The sequence below is a fragment of the Cygnus olor genome, chromosome 1 (assembly GCF_009769625.2).
Source record: "Cygnus olor isolate bCygOlo1 chromosome 1, bCygOlo1.pri.v2, whole genome shotgun sequence".
NCBI lineage: Eukaryota > Metazoa > Chordata > Aves > Anseriformes > Anatidae > Cygnus > Cygnus olor.
Genome location: NC_049169.1, coordinates 101,659,407 through 101,680,613, shown reverse-complemented (window position 1 = coordinate 101,680,613; position 21,207 = coordinate 101,659,407). Strand labels below are relative to the sequence as shown.

Below are 21,207 nucleotides of genomic sequence, written 5' to 3'. Positions count from 1 at the left end.
GGATGCCCGCCATTGCAATTGCGAATAAAATAGCTTCACAGAAGATCCTGTCTGAAGAAAATTATTGAGATTTTTCTCACACTTATCAATATATCCACATTTGTACAATCCCCTAGCCTCCAATTGGTTACATAGTTAGCATACTGCTGACATGACAGAATCATTCCGTGCATCCTCAGAGGAAGGGTCCATTGTTGGGCTGGGGTCTCCCAGCCTAGGGATGTGTTTTTGACTATTACAATGAAGGTAGTTCATGGATAGCTCACATTAGAATACTCCTAATCTTTGTTTTTCAGCCAGCTATTCACCTTATGTATGTTGATTGGTGATGTATTCAAGGGCATAAATTTCCTTCAAGAATGTTTCCCTCAAGAATGTCAACATAATAGTCTTCCTGTTTAGCAGTTCCTCAGTTAATCATCCTTTAGACATCTCCAAGGCCTGGGTCATCTTGCCCTTCCTCAAAGAACATATTTATCTCTTTAATACGAAACAGAGCTAGCTATTGACTGATATCACCTACACTGTCTTTATATCCTCACATTAGGTGGTTAATGCCAGCAGTTAGATTCTCCCAGCAATAGGATTTCCCCAGCAGCCTTTTCTTCTTTAAAATGAACAAACCCAGTGCTCTTAGTCTCTCCTGAGTGAGAAAACTTCTTTGAAGTAAACTCATGTTTGGTAATACTGCTTGGCATCTTGTGCTAGATTTATGTACTTATATATTATTTTTCTTTATTGCTCCTTTCTTCAGCTCCTGAAGTTTATTCTGCTACATGCACACATTTTGGTGCTTTTCATGTACTTTTCATGTGCTTTTCCTTCTATCCAGTAATTGCTCTGTACTCATATTCCCTTCTTTCCCAGCCCAAGTCTTTCCTTTCATTTCACCTTTTTTGCTTCACACAGCCCATTCCCTAATGCTCTTCACAATGTATAACTAGTTAAGAATTTGTCAGCTTTGCCTCTTTTACCTTACTCAGCTGGCCTCTTTCCAGCAGTTCGTCAGGAAACAGTTCTCAGTCACTTAATCTGTTTTATCTCAGTTGATTTGAGTTTCCCCCTTTTTTAATAAAGCAAAACCAAAACAACCCACTCTTCTCTCCTTATGTTTCTTTCATTTCCCACTATCTCTTCCCCACCAAAACAGCTGTAGAAACCATAAATCTCTAGATCAACCTAGGGGGCTATTACTATACTATGCCTCAAATACTCCTGTATTCATTCATTCCTCCAGGTTTGACTCCAGTGCCAGATTTGATGCTCTGTTCATTTTTCATACTCACATCTAGTATTCATTCTTGCTGTAGAAACAGATAATTCCTAATGTAAATCTCTCCTGAAATCTAATGCTGTTCAAAGTAAATTTGAGCCTGTTAACTGTTTCTAAACAAACTGAAAGGAATCATCTTTCTGATATGTGTATTCTTGATCATACTTAAATTTTTCCCAGTGTTCTTTTTTAGTCTTGTTACTCTTCTCTTTGTGTCTTGATTGAATTCTGAGCTTCTTGGGAAACCTGCTTATTTGTGCTTTTTTTTTTTCTTTCTAAGATACTTTGGGTACTGTCATAAGAGGCAGTTGGCTGTCCCTTTGTTTACTTGCAAAAAAAACATACACAATGTTTTTGAGTATTCTTTTGTCCTTGGCATTTGTCTTATTGGCATGAGGTTACTATCAGTGAAAATTAAAAAACAAAATCTAAAATCTACTATATTGTTAATGTTTTTAAAGATGCCTAGCTTTTATTATTAGCAGACATAGTATGCTTTAATTCAATGTACCTTAAAATAGTTTATATTTACTGATAGTAGCCAAGCACACACAGTGTATCATTGCTTTGATGAAATACTAGTGTAAAACACAGTTTATATGTCTAAACCCTAACAATATGTAATGATTTCCTGTGATTATTATGGTGTTATAATCTGCTGAATATCCATTCCCTGCCGACATTTTGCTTTAGGGCTACCCATCACCCCTTGTCTCAGAATCTAGTGACTGTACAACCTCAGAGTGTGACAACACAGACAATTGGCAAATAATTTTTTTTTCTTTACCTGTGTTTATCTGTTAAACTACTTTACCAACAGATCAGACAGGTGAATTGACTCACTTTGAAACCACACATTCAGTATAGATCCAATGCAAGTAAAGGGGTGAGGGTCTGATTTTTCAAGGATTAGTCATTATTAGATAAGTTAGTGATGTGAAACTGTAGTCCTGAGCTGAAGAAAACAAGGAGACCAGTAGTCTTGAGCTAGCAAAAGCAAAACAGATAAGGGATGAAGGCAAGAAAACAAGAATTAAGAAAACAGCTGAAGGAAGATTCCAGACTGACCTTTTGCTCATTAAAGGTCACTAGTATATTTAAAACCGCACCCACCAAAATGGAAATGTATGGAAATATGGGATTTGGTGTTCACCCCCTCCGGTCCTCTGTAACACACATGCTCAATAGAGATAAGTTAGGTGAACTAAAACAACGAATCAGAAGTAGCTAGAGAGATAATTTCACAAGTTAGGTGTGTATAAATAATGGCACTTTAAGTAAGAAATGTGCTTTCTTTGCAAAAGATCATCAAGCATCTGATTCTGCAGAATTAATTAATTAATTAATAGACCTTCACTTAGATTCCAATTCTCAGTGCCTTTTGGCCAGGTGCATTGGGCACAAACCTTCGGATAACAAAACCATGTCCTAAGACTCACTAACACTATCTTAAACTGAAGTAACAGGACAGTGGTAAAATGTTTGTGTAAATATTCCAAATGATTAGAGAAGAAAGTAGTATCTGGGCAGGTACGAATGTATATCTCTTGTCCAACCTCTTGCTCAAAACAGGCTCAAAAAAAGGTCAGACAGGTTGCTCAAGAGCATTTTTTCAATATGGTCTTGAAAATCTCCAGGAATAGAAATTGCATAACCTCTCCAAGTAAATTTTTCTAGTGCTTGATGGTCCTCATGGTAGTAAAGACTTCCTTATATCCAGTCAGAACTTTTTGTGTTTCAGTTTGTGCCTGTTGTCTCTCATCTTTCTGCTGTGCATGGATGTGAAGAACCTGGCTCTATCTTTCTAATAAAGTCTTTGTAGATTTTGGAAGGCTGCTTCTGGATTTCCTGTTCTCCAGGTTCTTCACAGGGCAGGTACTCCAGCTGTGTAACTATTTCAGTGGCCCTCTGCTGAACTTGCTCCTGTTTTTCAACAACTTTGAGGGATCCAAAACCGGATATAGTTATTTCAATGCAATCTTTAAAAACTGCATCTCTGCTCGATATTACCATAACTCTAGGGGCCTGTCTGCTTTCATTCAATCCTACAAGTACAATTTAAATGACAAATATTTTCAGATTATTGAGTGTATCAAAAGCCAGTATCAAAGCCAATAGATTCCTCCTGCCCTTAGAAGAGTTCCTTCCACCTGACCTCCACAAGGGGTTGTCCTCTAATACCGTTGTGCTCTCTCTCATAGTATGGCAGCAACCAGAAGCAAATTGGTGACTTGGAGAGAATAATCTGATTAAAACTGTTAAATCCCATGCAGCATTGTTTCTTTGACTTTACCTTACACTGCAACGCGAACGTCTTGTACTATGTCAGTTCTGAAAAGGTGGCTGTGGGAATTATGTATGTGTGTGAAAGAGTTGGGCAGCTTTTCCTGTATATCTTGTTTTCTGGACCAGCAACAATGCCCTGGATGTATGAAAAGAGCCTTGCTCTTTACTTTTATATATTGACCTTCTCTCCTCTCATGGACCAAAAAGCTTTGTTAATCTAGTACCTGGACAAATCCTCTTTCTACACTGTAGTCAAAACCAGTCTTTCCCAGACACGCCTGTTTTGCTTTAGAACAGTCAAAAAACCTGACACATTTTAAAATGGAGACTTTCTCCTAAGGAGTAGAGAAAAGATCTTCTCCACAGAACTCGTTTGACTATCTCAGTCAAAAGGAGGGTGATTTTATGCTCTTCTAAATGTCCTCCTAAGTCTCATCTCATTTCCAAATCATATCTGGGTGCAAAAAGTCCAAGTATTACCCTAATGTCTATCCCATGCCCTAAAAAATGGTACTGGGGGTGCATATAGCTCTGTTGAAGTTTCTTTCTGTCCTTGGTCCTTCTCCTTGCTGTATTTTTTTTATGCTCTCAGCGTTACTGTCAGCTCTTATTGTCCAAGTGAGCTTTTCTTTATGCCTTTTCTTCTCTCGTCTTCTTTGGTTCTTGTTCTGTCCCCTCCTACACATACCCCATGATTCCAGAACTTTTCTCTGCTGTTTTGATGTTAGAAGTCTGTCAGAAACTGCTTCTCCAGCCTCCCAGGTGGAACTTTTCCCCATGGAGCAGTCAGGCAAATGCAAGCAAAGCAGAAGAGAGTGCTCTAGGGTGGAGCTGAGGGAAATTGGGTCAGCATCTCTGAGACAAGCTGTGACCAACTGAACTGTTGTGGCATTCTGACACAGTGCCAAGATGTGAAAAATAGCTCAGACAAACTGAGAGAAAAGCTCTTGCATAGTCCAGACTCTGCCTTCACCTTTCATAGTAGCCTTGACTTAATGGGAAGTGACAGCTTTTTCTGTCCCTTGAGGTGCTAGCTCTGCTACCCTCTATCCTTACATTAGACACCGTCAATCAATCAGTACTACTCTCTTTTTTCCTGGAAAGTACTGGTGCCTTTGGGATGACAAAGTGACAAGGCCTGTGTTTTTTGTGAAGTTTTTCTACAGGCACACAGTGGAGGTGTTTCAGGAGAAGCTGCTCTTGTTCAGGCTTTCTCTGGGATGGTCCTAAGATGGTGATGTTCACTAAAGCAATACATGTTAGTCTTAGTGATGGTGGGTTCACTTCAACTTGGGTATTCATTATGACTGCCTCCAGTGAGTGCAGTAGTTGTCTGCAGAGATTGTAGGACCACAGAAAGTGAACATGATGTCAAGATCTGCATTAAGAGAGGAATATAAGGTGCATGAAAAGTGAAAAATCTCATGGTGTGATGAAGGGAATCCTGCAGAAACAAAAGAGAGCCGAACACTGTGGAAAGACAGCCTAGGCTCACCATAACTGCTGGACTAAAACAAGGTAGCTTTTACATATTTAGAGTCCCAGGGATTTTTTTTTCTTTTCTTCAGACTTAACCTTTGATATCTTTTTTATAGAGTGACTGGACTGAGGCAGTGCCAGGAAATGCTACATGTCATGGGAATGACTGTTGTTGCTATCTGTGAGCTGAGTGAAGTGAGCCAGCGTATCTTAGGCAATTTTGGAAAGGGATGAAGATGCTCACAAACTTAACTATCTTCCTGACTGGATACAGAGGCAAGGGTGTGAGTTCAGATGGAAGCAGGTGTGTGACAGCTGTAGTCCCTGACCATATTCATGAGGCTATTCTTTAGCTACATGGAGATCATGGAGACAATTTAGCCTCTGCCATATTGGCCAAAATGTGAGTAACTAGATATTTTAGGTCATAGTCTGTTTGCTTTTTTTTTGTTTTGATTTGATTTTTTTTCCCTAATTATCTTTGCATTAGGAAGGTAGGGGATATGTGAATCATGTTTAATCTTTACAAATCAACTTAGCTTCAGGTATGCTATATGATTTCATTTTCTGTGGGTTTTGTTTGTTTTGTTTTGTTTTGTTTTGTTTTCTTGACTTTAGACAGTAGAAATCCCTGTGGGCAGAAATAAGGGTTTCAAAGCACGATCCTTTCTCAGTATTTGCCCTCTCTCCTGGAAAGACCAGCATGAGATCATAGGATCATAGGTTCATGTAGAGCAGGGTAGTGATTAATTTGTTTCACCAGACAATATAACCACTTCAGAGAGATCTCTCCTCCAAAGTTGTTCTGTACTCCTCTTAATAGCTCTCCAGCTGCCATTTCTGTTATATGGGTTGAACTGACCACGTGAGTCTCTTCCCTACTGATTTTTTTACACTTTTTTGTTTATCTTGTTTGAACATATTTTTTCAGATTCCTCCCTCAGAGGGGTCCTGTCAATCCTATTCTCATTTTGCTTCTGAACATCTGAAATGAGATGTTTCCTAGTGGCAAGAATTTTCCCTTTCACTGTTCCCCATCCTCTGACAATCATGTATATGTGGTGAAAACTCTGACAGTGGGGCAGCTGGGACCAGAGTGATCTGACCAGACATTTTAATTTGCCTATGTTCAAGAGAAATCACAGAATCATGGAATGGCTGAGCTTAGAAAAGGCCTCTGGAGGTCATCATATCTAATGCCCCTGCGCAAGCAGTTTGATGCAAGAAAATATGGATGAGAATTACTTGTAAGAAAAAAAGAAACAAAAACCACAACAACATTCATGTTCAGTTTAGCATTCTCAGATTTGAAATAAATACAGAAGACCCAAGAAAATGGTAAATTTTCATTTACCATTTATTTATAATGTTGGAAGAGAACTTCCCATTGGTAATGCTCATAGTGTCAGTACAGATGTACTTGCCAAGAAATGTGAAAATTATACTTCACATCTGTGACTGTTAGCAGAGTCTTAAACTGAATGAATGAATGAAGGGGATACACTTCATAAAGTGGAAAATTCTTATTTCCTTTTTATTTTTTCTCATAGGAGCATAGGGACAGAACTTTCTATATGAAAATAATTTGACTTTCTGCTGGATAAAAGTCTGAAGGCAAAGGCACTTGCTCTTTTCACAGAATTACAGAATGGCCAAGGTTGGAAGGGACCTCTGAAGACCATCAAGTCCAACCCCCCTGCCGAGCAGGATCACCTACAGCACGTGGCACAGGATGGCATCCAGGCAGGTTTTGAATATCACCAGAGAAGGAGACTCCACCACCTCTCTGGGCAACCTGTTCCAGTGCTCTGTCACCCTCACAGTACAGAAGTGCCCCCTCATATTCAGCCGGAACCTCCTGTGCTTCAGTTTGTGCCCATTGCCTCTCATCCTGTTGCTGGGCACAACTGAAAAGAGACCGGCTCCATCCTCTCAACACCCTCCCCTCAGATATTTATATACATGAATGAGGTCTCCCCTCAGTCTTCTCTTTTCCAGGCTAAATTGGCCCAGTTCTTTCAGCATGTCCTCGTGCGACAGATGCTCCAGCCCTCTAATCATCTTAACAGCCTTCCTTTGAACTCACTCCAGTAGTTCTATGTCCCTCTTGTACTGGGGAGCTCAGAACTGGACACAATACTCGAGGTGTGGCCTCAGCAGGGCTGAGCAGACTTACCATCGTATGCAAAATTGCAATCTCTTCTTCTCCCTTTCATTCTATATGGCAATGTATTACCCACTGAATGTTGTAATTTTTCATGTGTTGGGAAGATTCAGTGTCCTCCTATCCCAATGCTATGATTCAGCATTATTGAAGTCCCTGTTATGGTCTGACTGTTCCAGGACTTAACATTCTGTCACAATACACGTGGAGGTTATTCTGCAGCCAGAAGACTTCCAACAGAGAAGATGAAGTAATATGAGAGTTAAAGCTGACAGGACTCTATAGATATTGTTTATTGGCTGTTATGTCCAGAATGTGGCTGTAACCTTTTCAGCTTTGTTAAGGTTTGCATCTCCACAGGCCCAAAGTATACATCAGAAATTCCCAAACAGACTTGGAGAACCCAAAGCAAAGAGAATTGGACACAAATGAGAAGGACAGATAAGCAAGCTACTTTGTTTTTCTGAAGTCGTTTATTTGTTAAGGAAGATGCATAAATGGCCACTCAACACTTATATGTGTTAGAAATAATTTCCAAATAATTGTTATAGGAGGTGGAAGTCTCCTTTCCTTTGTCATAGTAAGTAATTACCAGATGGATTAATTCTTTAGCTTCTGGTGTGGTGTTCCATTTCAAAATATTCATTAAGATATCCTAACTTCATGTTAACATCTGCACACAATGTTCTTCTTTTACACAGTTCTCTTTGAAATATGATTTTTTTGCTATTCACGATCCTTTGGATTCTTCTCCTTATGGTAATTGCTAGGACAGTTCTTCTCTTGAAAGGAGAAAGCAGCATTACTATGTGTCTTCTGAAATCAAACATTCACTTGGGGTCTATCTGAAAGCTTCCCATTCCCTGGAAATGTGCTTTATTGTGAAACTAACTAAACAAATGTCAGTCCATGAAAGAACATTCACCAGAGCTAGTTAGTCCATTGCATGTAAAAATTCTGTCTATATATATACAAAAGCAGCTTTAGAAAACTTACATAAAACCTGCATTAAAATTACAAAACCTCTATCCTACTACTTCAGTGCAAGATCCAAGCACCTTCTGCTATGTTATTCAGCACAGCATCTTTGCTGAACCTAGAATGTATTATACTCCCATATTGTTAACCTTTTTTTTTTCTTTAATTTTCTTTCCCTGAATGTTGGATTTCCCCCCTTGTTTCAGCTTTTTCCATAGGCATGGTCCTATGCATTTGCAGATTAAACTTGACTAGTTTAAGAAGCTTCTATCCATTACTGGGAAGTGTCCAGACCTACAGAAAAACAATTAGGACTGCATATCTTCGTTCTGGCTCTTCATTTTGATGCAAAATCAAAAAATCATGGTATCTTACATTACTTTAAGCAATTAAACTGTCTAAGGCAGCATAAAAAAAATCCATTTTTGTGGCTGTGTTGGGTCGGGGAAAGGAGGTGCGGATGGTCATGGCTATTTCCAGACAGATGACATGACTGTGCAGTTTGGCTTCTCCAATGCTAATGCTCTTTGGGTAAGTAAGGAGAAGACAATTATTTCAGATGGCCAAAGCTGTCTCTGGACTGATTCTCTTTCATCTGACAGTGAATCAATTTAAGTACCTATTGTGTAGAATAAAATAAACTAGTTTGAAATTGCAACTTTAACAATGCATGCTCCAGCCCAGAGCTGGTATTGTCTGTATAGCCATGAAGCAAGGAAACCTGCATTAGATAACCTGTGTAACAAATTCTTCCAACAGTAGCAGCATGAATTAAATGTAAATAAGATTGCATTGTTTTTGGAATCTGAAATAATGTGTTTCCTGCTCTTGACTGTCTCATTTTCCTCCCCTTAGCCTGTCCCCTTGGTTCCTTTAAAGTGTCTGTGGGAGACGACCCTTGCCATCTCTGCCCTGCCCACAGCCATGCTCCGCTGCCAGGTTCCAGTGAATGTGTGTGTCAGAACCACTTCTACCGATCTGCTTCTGACAATTCTGATGCTCCCTGCACTGGTAAGTATTTGAATGGAGTGTTTGAATGCAGGGAGAAGGGCAGTTAATGAGGGGAAATTTGCCTGAATGATTCATGGGAGTTCCAAACCATCTCTTTTCATGACCAATAGACCACACTGGAGATGTGAAGACCATATTTACTATGTAGAATTCAAATTGTACTTATGGAAAGGATTAATTTTCTCATTGGCTTATCTCATCAGTTATAACTTTTCACAGTCAATGATTATGAACATTAATAGGTCAAGCAAGTAATTAACCCCAGAAAATGAAGTAGGGTTAATGATGAGCACTCAAAATCTAATTTAAATAATACATCAAGAATCACTCATGAATTTTTTCGAAGTGACAAGGAATGAATTCACATCCTAAAGCAACTTACAGTCACTCTACATCTGTGAAGTTAAACACTCAGAAATTAGGAAATGTGTTTTGTTTTGTTTTCTGTAATCCCTTCCTTTGTACACTGCACAGAATCCATCTTCAGCAACATCAAGCAATCTTAACTTCACAGGCATTTTTTTCCTGAGCAGTTATATATCCTTTGCATTGGTTGCAATAAGAACCCTTGGGGAAAACTGGTATGTGATTATACTATTAAATACTATACCACAATACAAATCGCTTCATCTTCTCACGAATACATATTTTAACCAGTCTTTGGGGGGAATTTTCTGGCATGTTCTGGGGGAATAAGAGTCCACAGGAAGATACAGCTAGTGGAAATATTCAAAAAGTATAATCCTTTCCATTGATCAATAGTAAACAGACAAAAGGCTTTGTCTATAGGTTTCATAGATGTTTGCCGATAATAAGGGTATAGTGAGAATGAGGATTCGTGGATCTCACTGAAGCCTTTGGAGGGAAGTGTCCTGTAAATCACATTTCCCTTACCCCTCCCTGCTACAGAGCTCAATATATATGTCCCTGCCTTTTCTGTCTTTGTCTCCATAGAATCATAGAATCATTAAGGATGGAAAAGACCTCCAAGATCATCTGGTCCAACCATACCCCTACCACCAATGTCACGCACTAAGCCATGTCCCTAAGCACCACATCCAACCTTTCCTTAAACATTCCCAGGGATGGTGACTCTACCACCTCCCTGAGCAACCTATTCCAATGCTGAGCTACTCTTTCTGAGAAGAAATTTCTCCTAATTTCCAATCTGAACCTCCCCTGGCACAACTACAGGCCATTCCCTCTAGTCCTATCGCTAGTTATCTGTGAGAAGAGGCCAATCCCCAGCTCCCCAACACTTCCTTTGAGGTAGTTGTAGAGAGCAATAAGGTCACCACTGAGCCTCCTCTTCTCCACACTAAACAACCCCAGTTCCCTCAGCCATTCCTCATAGTTCTTGTGTTCCAGGCCCTTTTCCAGCTTCATAGCCCTTCTCTTGACATGCTGTATGGCCTCGATGTCTTTCTTGTAGTGAGGGGCCCAAAACTGAAGACAGTACTCGAAGTGCGGCCTCACCAGAGCATAGTACAGGGAAACGATCACCTCCCTAATCCTGCTGGCTACGCTATTCCAATAGAAGCCAGGATGCTGTTGGCTTTCTTGGCCACCTGGGCACACTGTCAGCTCATGTTCAGGTGAGCATCAACTAGCACCCCCAGATCCCTTTCCTCTGCACAGCTTTCAAGCCACTCTGCACCAAGCCTGTAGCTTTGCATGGGGTTGTTGTGGCCAAAGTGCAGGACCTGGCACTTAGCCATGTTGAACCTCATCCCACTGGCCTCTGCCCATGGATCTAACCCGTCCAGGTCCCTCTGCAGGGCCTTCCTATCCTCCAGCAAATCAATACTTCCCCCCAGCTTGGTGTTGTCTGCAAACTTATGGAGGGTGTACTCAATTCCCTCATCCAAGTTATCAATGAAGATATCAAAGAGGATGGGCCCCAACATCGTCCCCTGGGGAACACCACTGGCGACCGGTCACCAGCTGGATTTCAGTCCGTTCACCACTACTCTCTGGACCTGGCTGTGCAGCCAGTTTTTAACCCAGAGAAGAGTGTACCAGTCCAAACCATGGGCTGCCAGCTTCTCCAGCAGAATACTGTGGGAGACTGTGTCAAAGACCTTGTTGAAGATTTGCTGTTAGACTACGTCAACAGCCTTTCCCTCATCCACCAGGTGGGTTACCTGGTCATAGAAGGAGATGAGGTTGGTCAGGCAGGACTTGTCTTTCATGAAACCGTTCTGACTGGGCCTGATCCCCCGGTGGTCCCGCTTATTCTGTGTGATTGCATTCAAGATGACCTGTTCCATCACCTTTCCTGGCACCGAGGTCAGGCTGACAGGCCTATAATTCCCCGGCTCCTCCTTACGGCCCTTCTTATAAATGGGCATCACATTATCAAGACTTCAGTCATCCGGGACCTCTCCGCTGATAGACTGCTGATAGATGATGGAAAGCGGCTTGGCAATCACATCCACCAGCTCCCTCAGCACCCTCAGGTGGATCCCATCTGGCCCCATGGACTTGTGACAGTCCAGGTGGAGCAGCAGGTCTCTTAACTGTTTCCACCTGAACTGTGGGGGGGTCTCTTCTGCTCCCCATCCCAGACTTCCAGGTTGTGAGGCTGAGTACTCCCAAAGATAAGTGGTCTGGCTAGTAAAGACAGATATAAAAAAGGCATTAAGATCCTCAGCCTTTTCCTTATCCGTAGTAGTCATGTTCCCCCTATGTCCAGTATAGGATGGAGATTCTCCTTGGATGTCCTCCTACCATTATTATATTTGCAAAAACACTTTTTGTTATCCATAACCATAGTGGCTAAGTTAAGCCTGTGCTGGGCTTTAGCCTTTCTGATTTTCTTTCTGCATATTCTGGCTATGTCCTTGTACTCTCCCCGAGTTGCCTGCCTCTTCTTTCCAGAATATGTCCGGGAAGTTAATGTTCCCCATGAGAACAAGTGCTGGTGATTGCACAACTTCACCAGTTGCTTGTAGAATGCCTCATCCATTTCTTCATCCTGGTTTGGCGGTCTATAACAGACCCCCACCAGGATGTCCGCCTTGTTGACCATCCCCCTGATCCTTATCCATAGGGACTCTACGTTATCATTCCCAACCCTGAGCTCAACAACATTGAAACACTCTGTAATATAGAGAGCCACACCACTGCCTCACTCATGGTCACTGGCACTCCCCAGGGGCTGCCTTTGTACGATAGAGGAGGGGTGCTCTTGGCTACCTCGAGGGGCCTGGATGTAGGGAACCCCCTGCACACTGCGACCCCCTGCTTCGTTGCAGAACGTGTCTGCCCTGGAGCCGGTCACCTTGGTGATCGCCTCGGCAATCACATCATCTTCATGCCTAAGTTGAGCAGTGCAACTCTGCTACTTATTTCTACCTTTCTGAGCTTTTCACTGTCTAGCTTCCAATGTCTTGTCCCATTCTTATCCCCATGTAATCTTCTCACCTTCTGCATTTTCTGCCTTCTCTTCACTGTCTCTGACAGGGCAAGTGGCAAATGCACAGAATGAGCTGTTTTTTCTGCTGCCAGATTTTATTCCTGATGCCTGGCTTGCAGCAGGAATAACTGTAGGGTAAGTGGGGTTCAGATCCCGCAACTGATGGAACAGTCTAACTAAGGTCTGGGAGAATTCAGAGGTATTAGGTGCCAAAGGAGAGATCTAGAGGTCTCATTAGAGACAAATCTTTATTAAGGTGCAAAACTCAGTGTTTCAAAGGCTTGGAGGTTTCTTAAACACTGGCTATTCTTTTAGGGAAAAATGAAAGTCACACTCTTGAAACAAAGACCTTTCTTGTCAATTCTGTGTCCCTAAAATGTGTTAGTGTGGCTGCTCCAGCATGTATGTGTATATGATGTAGCAAAGAATATGTTTTTCTTAACCTTGTACAGAGAAACAGCTAGAGAAGAGAAAGAAGAAGAAAAAGTAACTTGTTCTTCTGTTTTTCCCCCTTCTTTGTCTTCTTCACTCCTCCACTTCTTTCTCATGCTTTCATAGGATTTTTATCTTTCATTCTGTCTTCTAGGTGTTCCCTCTGCTCCCCATGACCTTAGCTATGAAATTGTTGGCTCCAATGTTCTCCTGACCTGGCGCCTTCCCAAGGATCTGGGTGGCCGCAAGGATGTTTTCTTCAATGTCATCTGCAAAGTATGCCCAACAGGTTCTCCAGGACCCTGTGTGCGCTGTGGAGACAGTGTACAATTTGAACCACGCCAAATGGGCCTGACAGAAAGTCGTGTGCAGGTCTCCAACCTGCTGGCCCATGTACAGTACACCTTTGAGATCCAGGCTGTCAACTTGGTGACTGAGTTGAGTTCAGAAGCACCCCATTATGCCACCATCAATGTTAGCACCAACCAGTCAGGTGAGGAACCCCTTCTATCTGAGAACCAAAATTTCCATGTCTGTCTCTCATCTGATTCGCTTTTATGTTTTACATCCTGAAGCTTTCTGTGTTGTGCCTGCTTTTTATCTTAACGTGCCAGTTCCATGATTTCACCTCTGCCCTTCTCTTTCTTGCTTTCTGTTGAGTGGGCTTTCCTTTCTTTCCTCTTGGCACAAAATAATGAGTTTATCAGCTGATGTACATGGGGAGGAGTTGTTGAGGCAGAATCTGCCCTGGAGAATATAGCAATGGGAGATGTAGCTCTGTGGCTCGGAGAAAGCATGTAGCTTCGTTGTGCGAGATGGGAGACACGATCAGGGCTTGATGCAGATTTTCTGAGCATTAGCTTGCCACAGCAGCTCTTAGAGAGCATTTCTTAATTTTTTTTTCATCTTCTCTACACCTTCTCTACATCCTACTCTTCTCCATTTCATCTTCTTATACTTTATAGAGTATTTCTAGCATTTTTCACCTCTTCACTTTTCTTTTTTGTCTATGTTCTGAGTTACTCAGCTTTTCCACCTTTTATTGTTCCTGTACACCACCTTCCATTTCCCTCATTTCAGTTCTGTTTCATTAAAGGATAAAGAAGTTTGGCAGGAACTAAATCACCTTGCATTCCAGCTTGTCCTCAGATATCAAAGGGGCTGGGGGCATCTGGGCTTAGATTCTGAGTGATGCCCAATTTGGCACTATAAGTCCAGTCACATTCCATATATTGGATTACCATGATCATGGCTGCACAAATAGTGCGATAGACCTTCAGTCGAGTAGATTAATGACCGGTGAAGTTTATTGAAGCAACAGGAGCACAAGTTCTTTGGGTTCTAAGATTCTATTATAATGAGATTATAATGAGCAAAGTTCACCTAGAGGACATGATTTTGACAAAAAATGGAAAACAACTGGCTCTGGGCTGGCTATGCAATTTCTCAGTTCCATAGTACCATGAAGTTCCTCATCCCTGTGGTGATATCACAGAGCCTGGACACAGTGTCTCCACTCTGCTCCACCCTCCATGTGATTTCTTTTAGAGACAGCACATCAAGCTCCTCTCTTGTTGCCAATATCTAAGGCTGCAGGTTGTGTTGCCAAGGGGACTATCATGGAACAGCTCCTTTGCATATCTATCTCACCTTGGAAGTTTCCTCAATGCCATACCTTCCTTTAAGATGTGCACATACCATTAGTCTCAATAAGTCACTTCCAGCAATTATTCTACAATTTCATACTCGAAAAAAGTAGTGTTGTGTTTCATCAAATCTGTTCACCTTTTGCATTCCTGCTTATTAAAGTAAGGAGGTAGAAAATTGACAGATAGGCACTGTCTAAAGATGAAGATACAGATAAAGAATAAAGATAGGCACTGTATAACAAGAAAGAATATACATAATAATATTTATTCATCACCTAAATACACATGACCCTGGGATAGCACATGTTAATATCATATAGCTGAGTGAGTCATAAATGAATATGAAAACTACAGTTCTTAAAGTTCTTAGGAAGATTTTAAACTGAATTTTGACAAAGGATCCAGAAACAATCACCATAGCTATTTTATTGGAGCTGCTCTAGGTTCTTCTACATGTTTTGTGTTTACTTGTACTTTGTTATTGCCTTTTTAACCTTGCTGCTTTGATAAATGGTCTTGAAATATTTTTCTTCTGTCAATAGGAAAGAAAGATTTTTTTGTCTTTTACATGGCAGAAATTTTTAAATGTCTTGCAGTTTTCACAAAAGTGTTGTGATCCTTGTAGCTAGGACCTAAGTCTGAAAGATGACTAGGAACTAAAGTACTAATAGTATGTGTGGGCAGTCAGAAGAAAGGGAGAGATAAAAGGATTGTAGAGAAGGTCAGACTGATTGATAGAATACAGAAGATTTATATATGGAAGAAAAGAAAGAATAGAATCAAGTAAATTCTGTATTTCTGTAAATATCCTGTACACGGACCGACTTACAGAAGCAGCTGGAGAGAACTACATGCATATGGTTCTGATAAATGTCAACAGTGAGAGATTGAGCATGTGTTCTTCTTTATAAGCATGTAAAAGCATGTATGGAGAGGAGTTTTATACAGCTTGGTTAAGAGGATATAATGAGGAGTAATGTGGTAAGGAGGAGAAAAAGGGGGAACAATTTGAACTGAGTGACAGAAGATGTCTGTAAACATTTAGAGAAGTGTAACTGTTAAATAAAACCCTAATTAGATTCCACACTGAAGATGCAGATACCCCTGCAAAAACAGTAAAGCTCAAAAGAAATGCTGTAGGGTTGGATGTGAGACTGTTATCTTGGTTAAATCACATCTTTTGATTTCTGTTTCTTCTTTGCTATGGAAAGTAAGGGAGCATATACACATGCCAACAACTTCCTACTGCTAGCAAATGCCAGTGGTTTAACAAAGTCTATTTCTTCCCTTCGAACCATTCATTACCTGAAAGACATTGAGCATGTATATGATAGGATACTTGGTCCCCTTAGGAGTCTGGCTGCAAGTGGGTGGTCAATTTTTGTTTACAGTAAAAGATATGGCTTGGTAATTCATATGGTAATTTCAGGCAGATCCTTTGGCTTCTGCTTCAGATAGGCATATTAACACCCTGAACAATTCATTTTCGTCATGCTTCTCATGTATGCCTTCTTCATCTATTTCTGGGGTAATTTAATTGAGCAACTTCTTTCCCCTCCTGCCTAGAGTCAGCCAATCTGCTTTCTTTTGGTTTTGTTTGACTTTTCAGACCATTCCTATTCCTCTGGGTGTCTCTTACTGTGTCTAAGCATGTTAGGTTTCTTGGATGTCTCTCCCCAAGGTGAGTTTCTCGTGCATTGAAGCAGTCTTCAATGACAGGAGGCCAGAGTCCTGAAACAGCAGTGTGTAATGGAAGGCTTGCTTGTGTTTGCATTTTTTTTTTCTTGCTCTTCCATGAGATCGCTAGGAGTGTGCTTGAGATGAGCCACCCTCAATTCACAGTGACAGCTCATACTAACAAGGCCCTGCTTTCTCTGTCATGCAGCCTTTTCTCATCCCTGCCCCCTCCCTTCAATCCCCTCAGCAGCTTTTCAGCTTTAGGTTACTTTTGTCGTTATTATTATTTTAGCAATTATTATTGCACAAACAAAGATGAACATTTCAGGTTCTTAATGTTCTCGAAGAGACAAGGAGGGACAGAAGGGCATGAAGGGTGAAAGAAAGCAAATTGGAGAAAGATGGCCATATCATAAATTTGGTTTCTATTATATTAAAGGTGGCAAAAGAAAGACCCTTCAGTGCTGGCAGCTTCTGAATGTGGTACTTATTCACACAGCAGTTAGAGTTCTCTGTGTTCCTTCATTTGCTGATCCAAAAAATACACTTCCCCACACTCTGCCTCTTTGTTAGAGATACCTTAGGCAATATTATGCCCTGGAATAGTTATTTTCTCCCCTCCCCTCCCCTCCCCTCCCCTCCCCTCCTCTCCTCCCTTTCTATTTATTTCTTTATTTTCTTTATTTCTTCTTTTCTTGTCTTTTTCCCTGCTACCTATTTGCTCTTCATTTTTGTCTCCAAAACACTGTTCATCTAAGACTCTCCTTATCCCTAACAGTCTGCTAACCCTGATTCAAAGTATGATAGAATCCTCTAGTTACACAGTCACATTTTCGGTGATGGCCTGATTATGATGTTCCTACTCTTCAGTGGCTATGTTTTTCAAGATAGAATAACAAGGGCTGGCGTAGAAAAACTTTCCTTAATATAAGATTTCATTTTTTAAATAAGACAACCTTTTATAGCAAAAGTTACCTGAAAACTGTTTGGATAGTAATAATATGACATATTCACTGAGGCAAGTTACCAGAAGGAAAAAACTATCCCACAGGTGAGACGAGAAAAGGGAATTACTTTCAGCTCATGTTTGAAGTGCTGAGGGTGAATAGTTACAGAAGGGTCAGGATATGTGGAAAGATGTTAGGAGGCCATTCCGGATAGCACAAACTGCATGAAGAAAGGCTATTTATGAAATTGCTTTTTGGAAAAGGAGAACTTGACAAAGAGAAACCACAGAACTTAAAAGCCAATCACCTTATTATTCAAAAATCAAAAAAATAAAAATAAATCACATCTTCAAGTATATTCATCATGGTAAACAACTGCTTCATCTCATGCCTCAGGACAGAATTCAGTTTTTCATTTAAAGGACTGTGAAAAAAAAAATTCTCTGTGCACAGCTGTAACTGCCTGTCCATTTTTTTCTTATACCTTCAACTGAGGCATGTAATAATGTCTGTTGCCAGAGCTATACTGTTCTGAACTTATTCATTCAGGCAGTTGTTGCATTTCTAGCAAGAAGATGAAGGGACAAAGACAGCAGAGACTCAAATGTTGTCCCTGAAGACTTTTAAAGGCAAGTAGAATTTTTGATGAAATATGGACATTATAAGAGCTAACAGATATATGAGGATAAAGGTGATGTGATGAGGCTGCCATGTACCTGTGAAAAGGTAGGTAGCAGCCTTCTGCAAGAGCTGGATTCAGAGCAGTGGGACCTGGCAATATCAAAAATGTGTAGAACTGCATAAGTAAAAGGTAGAGAGTCTGAAGGTTTGTGTAATAAGTTGCATGGGGAAAAGGACAGTTAGGGGTAATGCAAGGAAATTTCAAAGGACCCAACAGAAGATTTTATGGTGGAGAGGAGGGAAGACTTAAACTCCGAGTATGATGTTTTTGAGTTTACAAGGGCAAATGGATGAGCTGATCAGGAAAATTTGCTTGAAGTTGTCTGCTTTTCCAAAGAGGTATGGAAGAGTGCTGTAGACAAAAAAATAAATACTATTGTGTTTTGCCAGGCTAAAACAAACAGGTAAAGCAAACGATGTATGAGCTCTGTGTTCATCATCCACTGGATGAATTACACTAACTCCCAAAGTAACAAGTTGTTTATTTATGATCCTAATTGCCAACCTTGAGCACTCAAGTTCCCTAAGAATTCAACTCTATTGTCTTCCTCTTGTATAGGAAAAATACTCTTGAAATATTTTTTTTTTTGACATTAGTCAACTTTGTTGTCTTCAGAAGATTTGGCCAGGTGTGACTGGGATTTAATTCTCTGCAGCATAAGCAGGGAATGAATATGCTTGTTTTCACATTGCAGGTTTCAGCAACTCTTTCAATGAAGATGGAAGCTTTCTGAGAAGGTAGAAGTAGGAGGTCCATATGTCACATGGCACCTTGTGATATAAAGGAAAATTCTCTGTATATTAGGCACGAGTGGAACCCATTTGTAAGAAATAGTAATAATACAGGTACAGGTGGTGAAAATAACTAACCAATTTGCCTTTCTAAAGCACTCTTCATACACAGGAATTTTAGTACAAGGTTATGACAGAAGACAACCCGAGATACTTTTTCAGGATTTTCAGATATTTTAGAGAAAGGGTCAGAACTCAACTGAAGTCTGTGGAAAAGACAGGGCATTTTCAAAAGAAAGAAAAGATATTAAAGACATGAAGAAAGTGATTTATATTCTGTATTCAGACATCTTCCTTGAAGATTATAAATGAGATGGGGTGTGGAACAAAGCTTGGGTTTAACGCCATTTGCTGAGAATATGAGGATAATAGGATACCTGAAGAAGTAAAGGAGGAGAAACGATAATATGAGAATGGTAGATTTGGGGCTTGCATTACAGAAGAAGGCATAGCTGAGGGTGAGTTTAATTATTTTTTAATGATTTCTATAAAATCTGTAGACCTCTGACCTTTTGTTTGGATTTATTTTTTCAGTAGCTAAATTTTGTGATCCCACTCAGTGTTAAAGTAGCTCCTAGGCAATAAAGATATCCTGATTCCTGTTTTCCAAAAGCCATGTCTGTCAGGCCTACAGGCAGGTAGCATTTGTGTATGATGTGTACTGATAGATAAGGAATCTCTTCATAAAATCTTTTATTATTGTATCTTCGGTATACCTTGATAAAACAAGCAAATGCATCATAAGCACTATTTATTGGTGAATCGCATGCATGAAGCTAAAAAATAAGTGATGGTGATGACCTAGTTTCCTTTGATATTTGCAGAGCTCCAATTTGCTGCTCATCAAAAAATCAGTTCTTCCATGGGCTTATTCTCTTTCTTGGTGCTTGCAAGCCCAGCTATATGGCCTCTTTGGGTGATAGAAGAGGAAATGCTGTGGGAGCTTAGCACATCCTTTAAAGAAAACATGGGCTGTATAACACCTCACTATGCTCAAGATTAGTTGGCAACAGGTTATATTGATCCAAATTGAGATCTCTTCCAGTCCACTTCCTAAATCAAGGGAAGACAGGTTTGTTGTTGTTTTGTTGTTGTTTTTCACAAAGGTCTTTGGAGATCTGAATCAATAGGCTCTTCTTGAGTAACGCTTGAGAAGCAGAAGAGGTATCCTTCTTTCCTTCACATTCCTTCCTTACCTTGTCTGCTGATATAGAAAAATTCTTAGGCTTGCAGGCACATGTAGCTTGTCAAGGACATCAGCATTATAAGGAACAGCAGAAACTTGCCAAACATTAGTAACTCAGAGAATGTAGCATTTTCATGGTGCTCTAAATATTTTAAATCCACCATGGTGTGCTACCAGGAAGAATATTGTCCTGACACGTAGGAGAGTTACAATTGACAGCCCATGAAAAATAGAATCTGGGAGCTGTATTTACCCAATGGTTAGACTGTTTTATATCTTCCATTAGGTGTTATATGTGGTACTTGTGCAAGAATTTATCCATACACTTGCTATTTCATAAATAGTAATGCTAAAATACAAAAAAACAAACCAAAACCCAAAAAAACCCCACACAGTCATTTTCAGACTTCCTTAAAAATCTGATCTCAAAACAGGTTTGCTTTCAGTGAATAGTTGGTTCAATCAGGCCCTATGATTTCAGCTGTCAGTGGATTGTGTCGTTAGGCACAAACCTTGCATGTCTCCATTTATAAACCCTATGCGAAAATAGCAAAATTAGTAAAAGTGATAAATCAACAAAGAACTGGATGCATGTATATATGAAACAAGCTTTGAAACCAGTGTTCCGTTAACAAAATTGTTGATAGTTGGCATGCAAAGGAACATACTCTTGGCCCTTCAGTGGAAGCAGGTACAGGGTAGAATCATAGTATCATTTAGGTTCAAAAAGACCTCCAAGGTCATAAAGTCTAACTGTTAACCTAGCACTGACGAGTCTACTAAAGCATGTCCCCGTGCACCACATCTGCACATCTTTTAAATACCTCCAGGGATGGTGATCCAACCATTTGCCTGGGCAGCCTGTTCCAATGCTTCACAATGGTTTCAGTGAAGAATTTTTCCTAATATCCAACCTAAACTTCCCCTGGTGCAACTTGAGGCCATTTCCTTCTTTCCTGTTGCTTGTTGCCTGGGAGAAGAGAGCAACCCCCAACCCAGTACAACCTCCTTTGAGGTAGCTGTTGAGAGCAATAAGGTCTCCCCTCAGCCTCCTTTTCTCTAGGCTAAATAACCCCAGTTCCCTCAGCCACTGTAGACTTGTTCTCTAGACCCTTCACCAGCTTTGTTGCCCTCCTTTGGATGCACTCCTGCACTTCAATGTCTTTCTCGTAGTGAGGGGCCCAAATCTAAACACAGTATTCAAGATGCAGTCTCACCAACTACAGGGGGACAA

At 40.5% G+C, this 21,207-nt stretch overlaps 1 protein-coding gene across 1 annotated transcript in view; it reads left to right on the top strand.

Annotated features, from left to right (window-relative positions):
* The window catches only part of LOC121078243 (ephrin type-B receptor 5), a 93,424-nt gene that overhangs the window by 41,123 nt on the left and 31,094 nt on the right, over positions 1–21,207 (top strand). Inside the window, exons 5-6 of the mRNA XM_040574184.1 lie at positions 9,036–9,191; positions 13,196–13,534. Coding sequence (XP_040430118.1) covers positions 9,036–9,191; positions 13,196–13,534 — 495 coding nt within the window. The remainder of the gene's footprint in view (positions 1–9,035; positions 9,192–13,195; positions 13,535–21,207) is intronic.